Below are 16,935 nucleotides of genomic sequence, written 5' to 3' on the forward strand. Positions count from 1 at the left end.
CCAGACACAAAATCCAGACTCAGAGCTAGGAACACTTTTTGCATTCAGTTTTTTAAGTGCTTCATGGGGTAAACATCCCTTCTGCTCAAAGTAGTGCAAATCCTAGACCAAATATCCCTGACTTTGAGCTCTCACCTGCTGGACCCCTGTCTTTTTTTCTTGATTAAGAAGCTCCTTGCCATCAAAAATACTAATTGGGCTTTTGGGAGAAACATGATGCCCAGTTTAACCAGACTGTATTTGGAGCAGGGGCAACTGCTTTACAGCGTGTCTTACACAAGGCTGGAACTTAGTACAGCCTTTGCAGGAAAGATAGAACAACACACCCTGCTGACATACACCATGTGAGCTCCAATGCTGTCCAGACATACAGACAAACCAAGCAATTGGCCACTCTGAGAAAACCAAAGCCAAGCAAACACAGAGAATAGGCTCCCTCTAGTTATTTGAAACAGTAAAGCCACAGTGACTTGTCCTTTCCCATTTCATCCTTCCCAAAACTTTCATTTTCAGAACAGTCTTCTGAATTTCATTCATCTTCCAGATTACACCAAGCAGGATGTCTTCATATTCGCAAGCTGCCTTGATCACATCAGGCAGAAATACTTGGTAGTGTTCAGTGATCTCCTTTGGTTCTGGCTTGTCTCAGCAGCAGGAGCCATGCAAGAGGAGGGGTGCTGTGAAACCTCTTTGAAAGTATCTGTGCAAGAGCTGGAGAGTAAACACTGGTTCAAGGCACCTGCTACAGCAGGGCTAGTGGCCTGTAACCTCACAGACTCACACTTTGGTTGTCAGGCAAGTAGCAACATGGAGGAGAGACCGTGAATTAGCAGAAGCTCTGTCCGACACCTGGCCGACATCTGTCCCCAAACCTTTCCAGAGGGACAGGCAGGATGGGATGGAGCAGGTGATGCCACCCCAGGTAGCATGATGCCCATCCCCTCCCCCAAGCCAGCACCATCCACCAACAGCAGGTGAGTAAGAGCTGTGGAGAGACACATTGCACAGGGTAACGTCTGCAGAAAAGGTGAGCCTACCTGTGCCAACACCACCATGCTTGGAGGAACCACAAGACCAGCCTAACAGAGATGTTTCACAACGGGAGGCTACCAGCACTCCTGACATGATGCACCAGGTGCACTTCCTTCTTTCCCACCGTACACTAGGCCCTTCCAGGTGACACACAGCTGTCCTAGTGTTATTCTTGTTTTCATTCTGCAAATCTGCAGTGTAGGAACTGAGGACCTAAGCTGCTGATGCTTCATGATATGGAATGAGCATCAGCCCCCAGTCCAGTGGTATTTTCCCCCTGATCCCCACCCTCCCAACAAGGAGCACGACAAAAGGCCTCAATGTCACCGCAGAGTTAAAGGCTGCTTTAGCAGCACACTCACAGAGCCATGGCTTCTGCCTCTTCCCCTGGGACAAGAACACCTCAGGGAAAACAGAGGCACCACTGAGCAGTAGCAGGGTATGAGTGAGCACATTAGTCACAAGGAGACAATGGAGGAAGGTGAAGCATGTTTGGACACCAGATACACAAACACAAAAAAACCACAAGAAGGCTGAGAGGAGAACGTGTGCAGAGAAAAGTGAACGTGAGCATGGGGTTAGAAGTGTGAGGGAACATCAAATCCAGAAAGCAAACATACCATTAGTCGGATGCTTTGCAAACGACACAGAAAATCGTTTTACGGCTGGCATAGACAAGAGCTCTGAGGAAATAAAAACAGATCATCTCAGTTAACAGCCTGCTTCAAAGGATCTCCCGACCTTCATACACCTGATTACGCTTTCAGGTTCACCTTCCTGACCCCCACAACAGCTGCCCCCACTGGCACTGCTGTGGCATTCAACACTCTGCCTGTGGGCCCACCTGAAGCATTCTGCATCTGCCAGCCCTCGCACCACCCTGCCAGGGTCTCCCCAACACGCACACCCAGCCACACTCGGTCACCCTCAGTCAGCAGCTCACAGCTTCCCACCACAGCAGGCTCAGCCAGTGCAGAATGCAGCCAGGCCATGCTCACAGCCACCAGAGCACATGTCCCAGCCAGCAGCAGCACCACAGCAGGACTGTTCTCAGCATTCCCCTCTGCCCAAGGAAAACAAACACTGCTCTGCACAGGGACTAAGGAGTTCCAGCAAAGGTACAGCTCAAAACAACCTCCTAATGCAAGCTATATGGAGCTATTTATGAATTTAAAGGCAAATCACCTGAGTAGGGAAGAAGGAAAAGACCCATGAAGACATGCCTCTACAGTTCTCTAAAACATTTCAGTATGGGGGAAGCTTTAGGATACACCTGTCAGAGTGGTCCTCAGGCTTCTCCTGGCCATGCCCCAGGCCAGGCCGAGCTCTCCCATAGAAATCCCCTGTCAGAAAGACTGTGCAAGGACAGACACTGTGCATCCAATGGGTGCAAACAGATAGGCTTTAAAGGACATGGATTGGGCTCCACATGTGCACACACACACACACACACACACACACAAAAAAAAAAAAAGGCTGGAAGCTTTGCTTTTTTCCCCACACTGGAAATTCCTCAGCTATAATGAACAAGAATGGCCTGGATTAGACCACCTATATGTGGGATTTGATGTGAGACCCCAGCCAATCATACCTTTTACTGCTATTGGGGATCTTTCAGGAAATAGTAGAAAACCCTTTTATTTCTCTTTCATGTTTCATGCATCCATTCTCCCTAGTGCACAGGAAGTGTATGCCTACACCCTTCATCAGTGCACCAAAGCATGCTCCATACTCCCAATGTGCTCCTACATGCAGTGGCTTGGCCAAAGAATGTATCTAAAACCAACTCTCACTGGAACTTCCTCCTCTAGTGTACCAGCCCTAAAAATTGTTTTTATTTCTTTAAACTCAACAAACAGCATGACAATCTTCCCTACACGTGCAAGCCCTTGGAAGTGTCTGTCCTGCAGCTGCAGCCAGCTGGTGACCATCTCCACACCTCCCCTTGCCCTGGGGGCACAACAACTGCAATGGCACTGACCCAGTCTGCTGGATCCCTGGCTTCAGGAAAGCCAGCCTGTAACCACAACCATCCACGGACCTTCCCTCAGCTTGAGGCTCAGAAAACTTCCTGCTGAAGCATTCCTTAGCCCTCCTCCAGCTCCAAGCATAAAAGACTTCAGAAATAAGGGCCCTTGAAACTTCCCCAGAAAAAGGCAAGTCTACACTGGTGAAGTACTGTATGCCACACACTGCACCTTGAAGCGTCACAGCCATGAAAAACTACCAAAGAGTTCACGCAAAAATGTGCTGCTTTTCAATGCCATTAGTGTAAAGAGTGTGGAACAGGTCTTAAAACAAATGTTCTCCAAGAGTCTGCTGTAGCTGCAGTGCCACGGACTGCAACCATGTGTAGTGATGTTCGGATTCAATTCCATTGTTCAGCACTGCAGTAGTGCCCACTTAAGCGAAAACATGCAGATCAAGGGCTCATTTCACATTCCAAACTACTTTCCCCAGAAGCTAAATGTCCTTCTGCCTTCTCCTTGTTTTCCTGACACCTTCCCTCCAAATGCCCTTACTGCAGCAAGGCACTGACAGCACAGGGTCTCAGGGCATGCCAAGGAACATGAAAACAGAAGCATAACATCAAGATTTATAATTCTGAGCTGTGTTAGACACATGCTAGGCAACTAAGTCTGCATTTTAGGTACTTGAGGGTACAAGTGCATCTCAGCACACAGAGATGCAGTTGGGATTTGGTGAGGGAAATCACTTGTCACTGAATTTAGGCTTAGCAGGAGTCCATGGCCTCAAATGCCTGTAGCCTGCTGCAGGCATGTCCTGCTGCACAGCCCACAGTTCCACAGAGGCACAGAGCCCAGAACCAGCACTGAGCAGGGTTCTGTGACCAGCTGGACACACAGCAGCCTCTGATGCTTTTCCCTGAGAATCGCTGCTGCCTTGGGCTCCCACTCCTTGCAGAGTCAGGAAAGAACAGCTGCCAGGGCCTTTGCTGGCCTTTTCAGAGGCTTCACTGTGACTCATATCCTGGTTTTGTGCCAAACACCATCAGCTTATTCTGCAACCTGAGTAGCCAGTACTTGCTGCCTGGGGCAGCTCAGACTGGTACACTGGGGCTGAGAACACTCCCGTGTCACCCTCCCTGCCATCATCATTCACAGCCCAATGTGTGGCTGGGAGTGCCCTGAGGAGGGGAGAACCAGCTCAGCTTTCTCTTATACAAGAAAAGCAGCACACGCAGCTAGGGTACATAGTGGCACCTACAGAGTTCCAACAGGGATGAGAATTGGACAACATTTTTCCATCCTGATTTGCTAGGCCATTTTCCTTGCCTCAAAACTGGACAAAAATCCAGATGAACCAACCCCATGTCTTTCCCAAACTACTCCCTTAATCCTCTTCCCCCTTTGAAAACCAGCAGTGTTAATGTTCTTTACAATCCCAATAAGAAAGGCACTCAGAATCTGCATTGAGTAAAATATCAAAAAGATAAGACATCCAATAGAGACAACCTTACATCCATCCATTCAAATGCTGGGAAACCTTAGGTGGATTTCCAACCTTGTCAGAGTATGCTGTGCAAACCCTGCCCACGGAGCTCCCCAAATCAGTGCCCCAACAAATGGTATGTGAATCAGTACTGAAGAGTTTGAGTGAGTGTCTTTCCTAGCAGGACCACAGTGGACACTTGCACTTGTGCATGACACCCTCCAGCTGCTCCAGGACAGCCCAGCCTGTGCCCTGTGCCCCAACTTCCTTGCACATAACAACGCTCTGCTGCTCCCTGCACGTTGCACCGAGTGCTGCCGGCAGGCCAGGCTGCAGCTGCAGCACCTGCAGCCATGGGCATGGAGTGTCTGTAACCCTGGCCCCAATGCCTTCACCAGACTGGCTTGCTGACCTTCCTGGCAGTTTTTGCACAGCTGCACAGAAACCAGACTTTCCAGTACTTCATCTGCAGTACTTCATCCACGGCAACTCACTCACCTCAGGCGTATTGCCCTTGGCTCCTGAGAGCTCCCTCAGACTGCCACGTGCTCAGCCTCTCTCTAGTGCCCACCTTAACCATGCCCAAGCACATCATTCTGTCTTTGGGATGGCTCCACCTTCCATGGGGCAAGGATTACTGCCCCAAAAAGAGCTTCATTTTAGCATCAGCAAGATGATCAAGGTAAGCAAGATGATGTGATCTGCTGGATTGCCCTTCCAGGACAAACTGATTTAATATCTGGACCAATAAATTCCCCTTCACAACAGCCAACTACTATTAAAACATCAGACCAAAATCAGACCCCAGCAATACCACACGTCAGCCTAAAACTTCTCTCACAATGTTAGGTCCCTTCTGTCCTAGCAAGAATCGTGATTTCTTGCAGCATGGTAAAATTTACCACTGTAGATGTGATGAATACATACATTGAACTGTCACTGTTTTCCGCAGTCCAAGTCTGTGCCACAGGCACATCTTGAGACGCCAGTGTCCACCAAGTACCGCCCTGCTGCCAGGGAACACACATACCGTCTTTGTATGTCAGGCTGCTGGCAAACTTTTTGCCATGGCTGCGTGCGTAGTCCTGGAGGTTGGGGGCACTGGAGGAGCCTCCCAGCACAGTGGTGCTAAACAGCCCGGTGCACTGTGACCCTGGAAAGGCAGGGAAGGTGTTAGTAACACATACCCACTGCATGCAGCGACAGAAAAGCAGGGTTAGTCAAAGGATGAAGGGTGAACTGGCCACTTCACAAGCAATTTCAGGAAAAAAACACGACGCCTGGAAGCACAGGGAGGCCGTGTTCTCCATTCTAAATTCCACAGTGCCAAATGCAGAGCAGGTAGCACAAACCTCAGCACCAGGGAAGTTCCTAACTTCATCCAGAGGTTTACTTCCATTTGGCTTTCTTGCCCTCACCTAGGGGAAACACCTTCACCCCTTTTAGTCAGCAAAGCCAAAGCTACACACTGATGCCAGAACACTCAGGATGCCAAACCACTGATGTTCATGTCACAGAGGTTCACTGCTCTTTGCCCTTTCTCTTTGGAAAGCTCCTTTTTGTGCAGGACACTGAGGAGAGGAAAGAACTGTCTGATCTGTGGATCAGCCAGCGTGGATTCGTCTCCAGGCAAACAAGCAGAGAAAGAGCTGCGACCAGAGGGCTTGTTCTCACAAACTTTCCATCACAGACAGACTTACTCCTCATGGCTCACTGCTCCAGCACAGGAGCAACGGGCCCACCAAGAGCCTTGCAAAGCACCAGATGTGCACACAGCATGGAACTTGACCTACCCAGAGTCAAGGAACATGGCATGCAAGGTGGAGGGCAACCTCCTTCCTGGGGCTTTGGCTTTGCTTCTCCAAGGCCCTGAACACTCACTTGGCTTCCCGTGATATTTAGTGAACACCAGGCATTTGAAAGAGGATTCTTTCAACTGACTGAGGAAAGCAACTGTGAGTCGAGACAAAAGCTCATTATGGGCCAGACACAGCCACTGATTGGCTGTAGATTCTCTGTAAAAAGTCCTGCTGCTGCATTCTGTACTGACTGCTCAAACCAACATTGCTCCTTCATACAAAGGGCTTCCAGAAACAAGCAGATTGATCTGGTCTGCCACAGCAAAAACCTGCAACACAGAACAGTGCAACTGTTACTGCTCTGAAAGAGAACCTGCCTATTCTGGAAGCAGCTCTTGATTCTAAAATATGGCAGCATAGCATGATTTAGGTTGGAAGGACACTGAAGCTTCTTTCCCAACACCCCAGGAGGACCAGCTCAGATCAGCTTGCTAGGGTTTGTCCAATCAAGTTGTCAATACCTCCAAGAAAGTAAATTTCACAATCTCTCTGGGCCCCTGTTCTAACATCTGGCACATTCACGGTGGGTGAAAAATCTGTTCCTCCTAGCTAATTGGAACTTCTTGTGCTGCAACTTGTGTTCATTGGCTCTCCATCAACAACCACAGGGCTTTGGGGATAGTCTGTGTCTGTTCTCTCTGCAATCTCCCATTTAGGTGCTGAAAGAGCATTAAGGTCTCCAGTCCCCACAAGCTCCAATCTGAACAAGCACAGCTCCCAGTTTTTCCTCCAATGCCATGAGCTCCAGGCTTCTCACCCATTTCCACTGCCTCCCAGTGAGCTCACAGCCCTGACATAGCCCAGGGAGCCCAGGGCAGGACAGCAGAGCTTCAGGCACGCACGAGAGGTGAACAGAAAGAGCCAAAGCCCTCAGCTGGACAGCTGTACTCCAGCTGATGCAGCCAGGCATGCCATCAGCCTTCCTTGGTGTGAGGACACACTGCTGCTTCACATCCACTCATTGCTCTTGGGGACCCCAGCTCTGTTTCTGCAAAGATCCTTAAGCCAGAGCTTCTTTGGAGAAAACACAGAGATCCTGAGCATTAAAATGTTCTTGTGTAAACTCAGGCTGAGCTGAGGACATCTGTTCCTGGGTGACCAAAAGGGTCCTTGTGGCAGTGAACTGCAGCTGGTGCCCCACTGTGACCCTGCTGGTGGCTTTCCACAGCACAGACCAGCACATACGTGCCTTGGACATAAAGGAACTCTTGCCTGCAGAGTCACTGATACACAAACCTTAGAAAATTTTCTCCTAAATGCCTTAAATTGATGCAAAGTGCTGACTCAGCATGAACTGGAATCTGTTGGAATGAAAATGAAATTTTGTCATACATCAGACAGGACGATGCTACCAATAGCTCTTCCATGGTTTTAAAAACAAACAACAACGAAAACCACCCAACAGCTGCATTTACTGGCAGATAAAAATTGAACTTTTTAGGACTGTATGTCTTGAGCAACCTTGTGCTGTTAATCATTAAGCTAGGGATACCCAGTGTTTCTGCTCTCCTGCTGCAGACAGAGGCATTAAGTCAGAAGAGAATTTACAAAGATGACTTTATGGACAACAGCAATTGTCTACAGGGAACTCCACAAGACCACTGCACCCAAGTAACCACACACACACACACACATCCTAAAAACACAATGGCCATTTGGATTTAAATGTAGCAACACTTGCTAGGAATTACTGTACGTGCTGGATATTTACTGTGCATTTAATTGTCACATGTTCATTCAGTATGTCAGATGTTTATCAGTCATTCTTGGTTCCCCTCTGGGAATCTCAGCACAAGGCTTTGTGCCACTGGCAGTGCACCATCTCTACTGCTCAAATAGCCAGCAGTGATTTTACTCCATTTTGAAGGGTTCTTGTAAGCAAAGAAAGGTACTGAAACATCCCTGGGCTTTTCAAGCTAGAAGCACATTCACTATGGCAAACAATCCACAGCATTGCACTTGATGCTGCCCAGAAAAACCTGTCACACTCCAAAGCACAGACAAAGCAAGGTGCAGCCACCTATTTTCAAAGAAGGAATTACATTTTTTTAAATTACAGTAGATGCACCATTCTGGAAGGTATAGCAGCAGGGCAGAGCTATTGCAAGAGCTCCCTCGTGCTCCCTCTGCTCCTGCATGCCTACACATGGGAGCTTACACCAGGACAGATATTCCATTTTCCAGAGAGAATGACAGCCAGGCACTGACTGACAAGGTCAGGCAACAGGAGGTGTGCTCAGCTTCAGAAAACTCAGAAACAGCAGGTAGTGCCTGAATGAACCCCCCTCATAACCCCCCAAAGCTGCTGAGACAAGTATTAAAGCCAAAGCTCAAGCTTCCACAGTTATGTACTATCTCTTAGAGAGAGAACACATTTCAAATCATAAAGGAGCAAGAAATTAGATTTCTAAAAAACAAGCAGGAAAAGAATCAGGAAGATTCCTTGAAGATCTTGACTTGTACAGGTAAAGGGGCACGGTTCTTCCTAGCAGGCCTCAGGTGAAAAAAACCTCACAGAAACACAGATATCCTAATCACCAAGTGTTGTGCAAGCTGGTGTGGTACAACAGGTCTTTCCTGCTCAATCCTTCTGTACCTGCAGGACTCTACAGAGGAGAACCATGGCTGGGCTGGAGGTCTACGGCACAGATCAGATCTATCAGCTCCTGCTCAAGGTTTTGTCCCTGCAGAGCTTCACGGGTAGAAGAGCAACCAGCACAAGCTTCCCAGCAAGGCACACGAAGCAAGATTCTGAAATCAAACCTGCCAGGATCATATCTCAGATTTTGTTGTGAAGGAAAAGTAGTACTGTACAAAGGTGTAGAAAAGCAGTGGTCTTCTTCTCTATTGCCAAAACAGACATTCCTCAAAAACCTGGAAAAGGCCCTAGTCCAAGGGCTGTAATATCTGCTTTCCAGAGCCCAGGCCTTCTGGTAGTCGCACATTCAAACAGTAAAACCAGTTTGCAGTACCATTTGATATACCCAGTAATTCTCCAGCAGATGCACCTCCTTGACTATGTGCCATTTCAGAAATTCCCATATTCATCCAAAACAGCCACAGGTTTCTTCAAGCCTAAGCATGGCAGTTTGTCACAGCTCACTGAATCTCACAGTGGCACCGGGAAAAGCAGAGATAAGTGAAATAATGCATTCAAGAATTACCCTGGCCAAGGATACTGTCCCTTTATGAAAATAACGTACATCAGTCATTCCTATTTAGATTTTTCCAGCTGGTTGGACGCATTAGCTGGCAGGCTCCAGGGATACCTTCTAACCACTCAGAAGAAAATACTCTTTCCTTTGTAAGAATTAGATTCCAAAGAAGCTGCCCATTCAGAAGTGGCAAAGAAGTGAGCAGGCCTTTCAGTAGTCTCTTAGCTGCAGGTTTCCCATATAATAGATTGATGAGTCAGAACTGCTGCAAGTCTGCAGCCATGCTACAATGCTAAGATGGTTTAAAGAAAAAGAAAGTGGGCGTGATTTGGGCATTATCACCTCCTCTCCTCAAGACACAGGTTGCACAGCCATCTCTGAAGCTCATGACAGCAAAGACAGCTCTTCCAGTTTCAAAATGGCTCTTGCTTTAGCAGAAATATTTCAGGAAGAATTTCAACTGTTCAGACATAGTTTAGTTTAAGATGACATGGAATAAAACAATCAAGGACAGAGATTGTCAAATGCCCTGAAATATTCTCTTCCACTGGCTGCCACAAGACGATGGCTGACCAAGGACTTCGGCTCAATTAGAGAGCTATCAAACATTCTGTATGTGACACATCTGTTCCATACAACAGATCTTTATGAAGCAAAGGTAGAAACGGAACAGTCTCACATGAAGAACAGCTTTGCAGATAAACTGAGGTTTTGTAGAACAGAAAGCTCACGAGTTCTCGCCTAAAATCGTCTCTTCCTTTGAGAAACGTAACAAATGAGAGCAACAGAGAAGCAGAGGCAAGCCTGCAGGTTCGCAGGCAGTTTGCCCTGTTGCTCCTGTACTGGAAAGGATGAAAAGTCCATCTTGTGCTGCTAGCAGCTGAAGAAGTTTGTACAAAAGGTACCGAGTGAGACAGTCTCTACAGTGGTCTCAACAGCAACACTGAGAGAAGACACGAAACACACAGAGGCATACAAGGAACTCAAGCCAGATGTGTATGTGGAGACACAGACTAATGCCCATGGAAATAGTCACAAGCAAGTAGGCTGGTTACAGGTCAGGTACAGTACCTAATCCACTTTGCTTCATCTCAGAAGACTGCCTGGAATAAGTGCTGAAGAGGCGATAACCTCCTGATTTAGAAGAAGATTCAGACAGCACCTGCAAAGACATAGTGTAAATAATCAGCACCATGCTCCAAGTTACCCACTGCTATCAAAGCCTTTAAACATCAGTTGAAGGTAAAGAAATGGATATCTCTTCCTTAAAATCACCATTTTCAAGAAGCACAAAGGTAGTTATATGCTAGGATTGTGATAATGAATGCTCAATTGTAATTTCAAGATTTTGTTGGATTGTGGAACAATGGAAATCTGTAAAGTAGGATGGGACTCATGTAGTGAGCATCTTTTCTCCCAAGACTCTTTCTGAGATCCTTGGGACTCAGACTTCCTTCTTTAGCAGCAGGAAATCATATCCCTTTTAACTCAGTATGTGCCTATCACAAAGAGCCTCTGAGTGCTGCACATTGTGAGAAACATACAGTGATGGAAGACAGCTAACAAATATCTCAAACATTAACTCTGCTGTTTTCTGGTTCAGAAAACTGATGGCAAAAATGCCTGTGAAATCCCTCTTAAAGGAGGGACAATTCCAGAGTGCTCTGAAGGTAACAGTCACCTGCTGACTGTGACACTGGCCTTGTGACACAGAACAGCCTGGAAGGAGAGATGTTAGAACAGTAAAATTAATTTTGTTACTTCACCAAATCAGTGAATGGGACAGTTCTAAGCCCTGATAGCTTAAACATCCGGGATGAATCCACCAGTGAGCAGGGACCCTCATCAGCATGAGATCTTAGATGGGATGGAGGAATGTGAAACATGGAGCTGCCTTTGTGAAAGGCAAAGACTGGAGCTTAACAGAAGGCAAGATGTCATCACAGCTTGGTGGTGAGGTTGCATGTAATCTTATACTGGCTACACCAGTGCCTCTGTAGAGCATGTAATCCAAATAATGCTAGTGTTTCTCAAGCATTTCCTTACTTGCTCTTCAGTTTCTCTGGCCTGTGTTCCTGTCCTTCCTCAATGAGGAAGAGTTTCAGAGGTTTGCCCTCCACAACATCCCTCTTTGCCTTCTGCAGATCCTTTCCCAGAATCAACTCAGACTCTGGCATGTTAAAAGAAACGCCAGGAAACCAACACCAAGCCAAAGGCCTTTGCCAGAAGCAGGACGGGCACCAGGAGCACAGTTACCTCCATGGATCCCGTTTTGCGGCTCCTGACCAGCGGCGACCTGCGCTGGATGCTGACGGGCTCCGAGGGCTGCGGGGACTTCTGCCGCGCGCGCTCTGCCTCATCGCCGCCCTTGTCCCGCGAGAGGTCCTCCAGGCTGCCTTGGTCTGCCTTCTTGTCCTCGTTCTGCCGTAAGGAAACGCTGCCCTTGTGGCCACAGGCGCGTGGCCTCTGCCCACGCTGCCCCACACCAGCTCCAGGCTTGCATCTCCTGCTGGGCCAAGCTCAGGAGGCACTCACAGTCCCACAGCCACCCTGACAGGCCCAAACGGGACAGACACAGCGTGCCAGCTCCCCGTGCACACCGCAGGGCCAGACAGAGCACAACAGCGCCCAGGTGTCCCCTGGGGCCGGCAGCTCCTGCCCAGGTGTCTGCTTACCTCTGCTGAGGCCGGTCGAAAGCCAAACCCCGTGGGTATGTTCCTGTCCTCCTCACAGCCTTTGACACCAGGGCTGAAGTGCAGCTCCACATGGAAACGCTCCTCTGAAGAGGGGTCCTGTGAACACATGTCACAGGGAATAGGTAAAGAACAAAACCCAGTTAATCCTACCATCAGCCCAGGCCAAGGTCCCACCCTGCTGTGCTGGCCAGCACGCATCCCAGGCCCATCCCTCGGAGGGAAAGCAGAGGCAACAAGCATGAACAGAATGGCTCCAGATTTGTCCCATCCAAAAGGACAGCCCTCATCAGCACCCAGCTGAGCCATTCTGACTGTTGCTATTTTAAGACAACAGCCACAGAGGAGTATAACAGAATCAGGCTCTATATGTACACACACATATCTCCCTAAACCCCAGCTCCTTCTGACACACTCCTGCTGCAAACCCAGCATATGCCAGGACAGGGGGAGACTGGGTCCCCCCTGGACCTTCAGTCAGGCTGATCCAAGACTTAAGCAACTGTCTCTAATAATAATTTTTCATTAACTTTTTTTAAAGGAAGACAGAGTTTTTACAGTATCGGGCACTAATGATATAAACCCATCTTGACTGACTGACACATCCACACCACTCGTGAGAGCTCTAGTCACATATTTTTTGAGAAGCATCAATTCTAACATTAGAAGCTCACACCAGCTCTGTGAATACAAAGATCTAACTCTGTAAGGTGTGGGCTAAGGGGCTGCTCCCCTCACCACTACAACCTCCTGCAGCACAGACCCAAGTCACAAGGTCTGATGATCAAGACATGCAGTTTGGTGGCAAACCTACTTACAGCCAACACCCTCAGCTGTTTATTAAATGATTCTCTTTACTTCCTGAAGATACCAGTTTACATTTCCCTAACTATATCAGCACACTTTCAGAATAAAAAATAGTTAACGGATGTGGAATTTCTGGATATTTTCTAGACATATTTCAAAAATACAAATCAAGTGTCACTCAAATATATTTATTTTTTCCTACTGCTTACTTGCAATTAATACTTAAAAAGAGCAAATAATTTTGACTAGAAAATGCTTTAAAATAGTCAGTATTAATTACATAAGTTGGGTATTATGCTCAGAGTATTACTGCTCTTTCTGCTTACATGCAACAAGCACTAACTAGGTCACTGCCTCCCACACAAACTAAAAACTAGCAGTTGTGTTAATGATCCATCCATCTTTGTCCACAAGCAGCAAGAGCTCAAGTTACAGACTTCCAACTGAACTCATCTCTGAGGACTGCCTTGCAACGGGGCAGGAAGCATTGCATCCTACTGCTCTATCCCTCACCTTGTTGTTGTCCTCGTAGAGCATGATAACAATCTGGGTCATGTAGTTCAGCTCTGAGATAGCACTCAAATAGTCCATGGCTCTCTTCCACTGCTGGTCTTTGTTTTCCTGATATATACACACAAACAGTCGCATGGGATAAGCAACAGCAGACACCTTGCAGCATTCAGTGAAACGGGACTGAGAGAGTTCCTCTCTCCACAAGGTAACACCTTGCTTAACTTGCATGAAGAAATGAGCTTGCCATGTGGTGGGGTGCTTGCAGTCAGGAGCAGCTGCACAGAGGGACCCATGGCAGATGGGAGCTGCAAGCCGCTGTGCCGCGCTGACTGGAGACAAGCAGAGCCCACAGCAGGCTCCCAACACAGCCATTCTCACACTACAGAAACGAGCACAGGGATGAGCTTGTGCTAAATAAGGGACCAAGTGAAAGGCTGTCACCTGACGCTGAATGAAAAATGTGGAGACAGGCTGAAGCCCTGGGCTCCACAGAGCAGGGCAGCCCACCCTTCACTGCCCCCCAGCACTGCCAGGAAATGGGCACACCTGAAGTGCCACCCATGATGCTGTGGAGTGAATCACCACGTTGATGGACATGAACTGAACTCTCCATTACAAAGAACTCAGATGCAGCCCAATATCCCTGTGTTGGCAACAGAGCATCCTTGGGCACCTGAGTCAGGGAAAAGGGAGCATCTTGTTCAGTGAGTGATTTAGAGGCACTTTTCTGATCACTGTCTACAGATATGCTAAGCTGCCACAGACACCAGAAATCATGTCTGTTAAGCAAGCCCAAACTTTCAAGGCATTTCAGACCACACTTAAAAATGGGAAGGTAAATCAGACAGCCTCTTTAAAGCAGAGCTTTTCTCAGGGTCTGCATACCAAATCATTCAGGAAGCAGGTGAAGAGAGAGCAAGTGAAGGGTAAGCTGGATGAATTAATCCCTAAAAACTGTCATCTGCCTCTCTGGTAGAGAGCACATCCTGTGAATTTGCAACCTTGAGTTCCTTCCTCTGTAAGAAAACTGATTTTATTGACTTAGAATTGATATAAAGACTATAAATACAGGACTAAGCTCTTAAAATAAAGGGTTGAAGGAAGCAGGAAGGAAGAAATTCAATCATCCCCATTGCCTCATACTGCTCTTCTCCTATACAAGTAAGTGGTCTGCCCACCTGAAACTAGCAGGACAGATCTTGGAGAAAACATGTCTCTGTGCAAGCAAGGAAGGCACTGAGGAAGAACAATCCCCCTACATGCCAGAAATGCAGGAAGCTGCAGCATGCAAACACAGCAGAGATGGAGCTGGCCCGATGCCACTGATGCACAACATTCGTGGCAGAGCTGGCTAAAGGGGCAACTTACAAACATACACTGTCTGCCTTGGAAAAGGCTACTGGAAAAAAGCAGGGAGGCTTACTGTGTGAGCACTGCGGGACACTTACATCCAGAAGGCCCCCGTAGCGGAAGATGCTGAGCAGGGAGTGCACGTGGCTCTCACTGGTGAAATACAGCCGAGTGCGGACGTGGCGACCCGGGGACAGAACTCCTCGTGAGTACCTAAACCAAAACCAGCCCACAGTCACTCACCTGCCAATCAACTGCCATCTGTCACACATCAGCACTTCTGTACACTTAATGCAATGACACAGCCCCACACTGAGAAATGTCAAAGGCAGCAGGACAGAACAAACAATGAGAGTGCTGGGCACAGGAGCAACAAATTTTGTGAAATCCTAATGGAGACACACAGTAGGTGGCTCATCACTCTACAGTGGCCCTGTGCAGGGAAATGCCTGGATGAGGCATCACCATCCAGCTACAATGGGTACAAGCCTTTGTGGCCCTGCACTTCTGGTATTCTGTCTCAATGTGCCTTCTCCATCTGCCTTCTAGTTCTGGGAGCACCAACATGCCTTCCACCTGGACGTCCTTCAGTGTATGCTCAGCACCTCCTTCCACAACAGTACACTCTTCTGGCATGGGAACCACCCCTGCTCCACAGCTGCCCTCCCCACTGCCAGCAGCATGCAGCACAAGCCTTACAACGGATGTAGCTTGTTGACAGACTCATCTTCATGAGTTCTCTGTAGGTCCAGCTGGATCTTTTTAATGAGAGGAAGACAAAAGCCAATAGCAATCTCCAGTTTCTCCTCCTTATTAATCCCATATTCCTGCAGGAACAAAACAACAGATACCCTGAGCCCTGGTTCTTTGCCAGATCCTCACATAAAAGGCCACTTCAGTCCGCAGCACCACTGGTTAAGCAAGGACAAGAAGAGAAATGTCACTCAACACTTTTCACTTTTTTTCCCTCACGTATTGCAGGGGGTAACAGAGGACTGAGACTTCCAAGAACCCCAGTTATGTCTGGACATGACTATCACTATCCTCAAGAGCTGAGAGTGCAAGGACCATGAGCAAATCTCAGATCTCATGACATGCAAACTTATACCCTGAGCTAGCATGAGCATTAAAGCAACAACTGCTATTAGCAAAGATATAAACTGCAGTGCTACGCTGAAAACAGCCAGACTGCACATCACCAGCAACACTGAAGAAGTTTAGACCACTTCTGCTCTACAGGGGCAGCTGGACCTTGCTGGCAGAAACTCATCCCATATAAATTAAACTTTGTCAGAAGCAACTCAACATTGGACACTGAACAAGTCCTAGTTTGACAAGAAAAACAAACTTGTCAGAACTTCAACACAGAAATCTCCCTTCACTTCCACAACCCTACATGCGGAGAGGATGGAATGTTGCTGTAGCACACACACAGCTTGGAGCTGTGCTGTGATGCACTACAGCAACATGGAAAAGCTGCTGCATCAGCTGCTCATTACTCTGACCCTGCCAGAATCCTCAACCAGAAGCTCAGCCCTGCCTCATTTCAAGTCATAAATGGTTTTGGCCTTATACAAACACTGAGAAAGATCTGAGAAACACCCTACTGTGACAGGCTGCCTTGGCAGTTAACGTGCAAGAGAATTGAGACATAACACAAAGGCAAAGGCTCAGAAATTGGTGGCACAGGCATTGTCATACAGGCTCTACCTGGGGTATGATCACATCTGCCAGGGCTTTGGAGAGCTTGAAGAGTTCAGTTGTGCCTTCCAGTTTCAGTGCACAGTTGTGCTGTACATCATACTTGATGCAGTCATATATATCAGGGATCTTGCTGATGTCATAGCGCCCATTCTTCATGCGGAAATCTCGCTCCAGCTTACTCCAGCGTTGCAGCATCAGTTCCAAAGTCTCACTGTGGTACAGCTGCAGGTCTAAAAAGCAAAGGACAGCAAACAACATTCACATCCTAGAGCCACAGAATCACAGAACCCTGGTTATTGCTGCAGAGATTTCAAGGGTCAGCTGTGACTGAGCTCTCCCAGCACAAAAGGGCTCCAATTCTTGTGTCAC

At 47.8% G+C, this 16,935-nt stretch overlaps 1 protein-coding gene across 1 annotated transcript in view; it reads right to left on the reverse strand.

Annotated features, from left to right (window-relative positions):
* The window catches only part of PPIP5K1 (diphosphoinositol pentakisphosphate kinase 1), a 53,044-nt gene that overhangs the window by 8,699 nt on the left and 27,410 nt on the right, over positions 1–16,935 (reverse strand). The window contains exons 20-28 of the mRNA XM_059482187.1: positions 16,573–16,796; positions 15,562–15,689; positions 14,961–15,075; positions 13,513–13,620; positions 12,175–12,291; positions 11,756–11,920; positions 10,571–10,661; positions 5,516–5,638; positions 1,653–1,715 (exon numbers count right to left, since the gene is read on the reverse strand). Coding sequence (XP_059338170.1) covers positions 1,653–1,715; positions 5,516–5,638; positions 10,571–10,661; positions 11,756–11,920; positions 12,175–12,291; positions 13,513–13,620; positions 14,961–15,075; positions 15,562–15,689; positions 16,573–16,796 — 1,134 coding nt within the window. The remainder of the gene's footprint in view (positions 1–1,652; positions 1,716–5,515; positions 5,639–10,570; positions 10,662–11,755; positions 11,921–12,174; positions 12,292–13,512; positions 13,621–14,960; positions 15,076–15,561; positions 15,690–16,572; positions 16,797–16,935) is intronic.

The sequence above is a fragment of the Ammospiza nelsoni genome, chromosome 14 (genome assembly GCF_027579445.1).
Source record: "Ammospiza nelsoni isolate bAmmNel1 chromosome 14, bAmmNel1.pri, whole genome shotgun sequence".
Classification (NCBI taxonomy): domain Eukaryota; kingdom Metazoa; phylum Chordata; class Aves; order Passeriformes; family Passerellidae; genus Ammospiza; species Ammospiza nelsoni.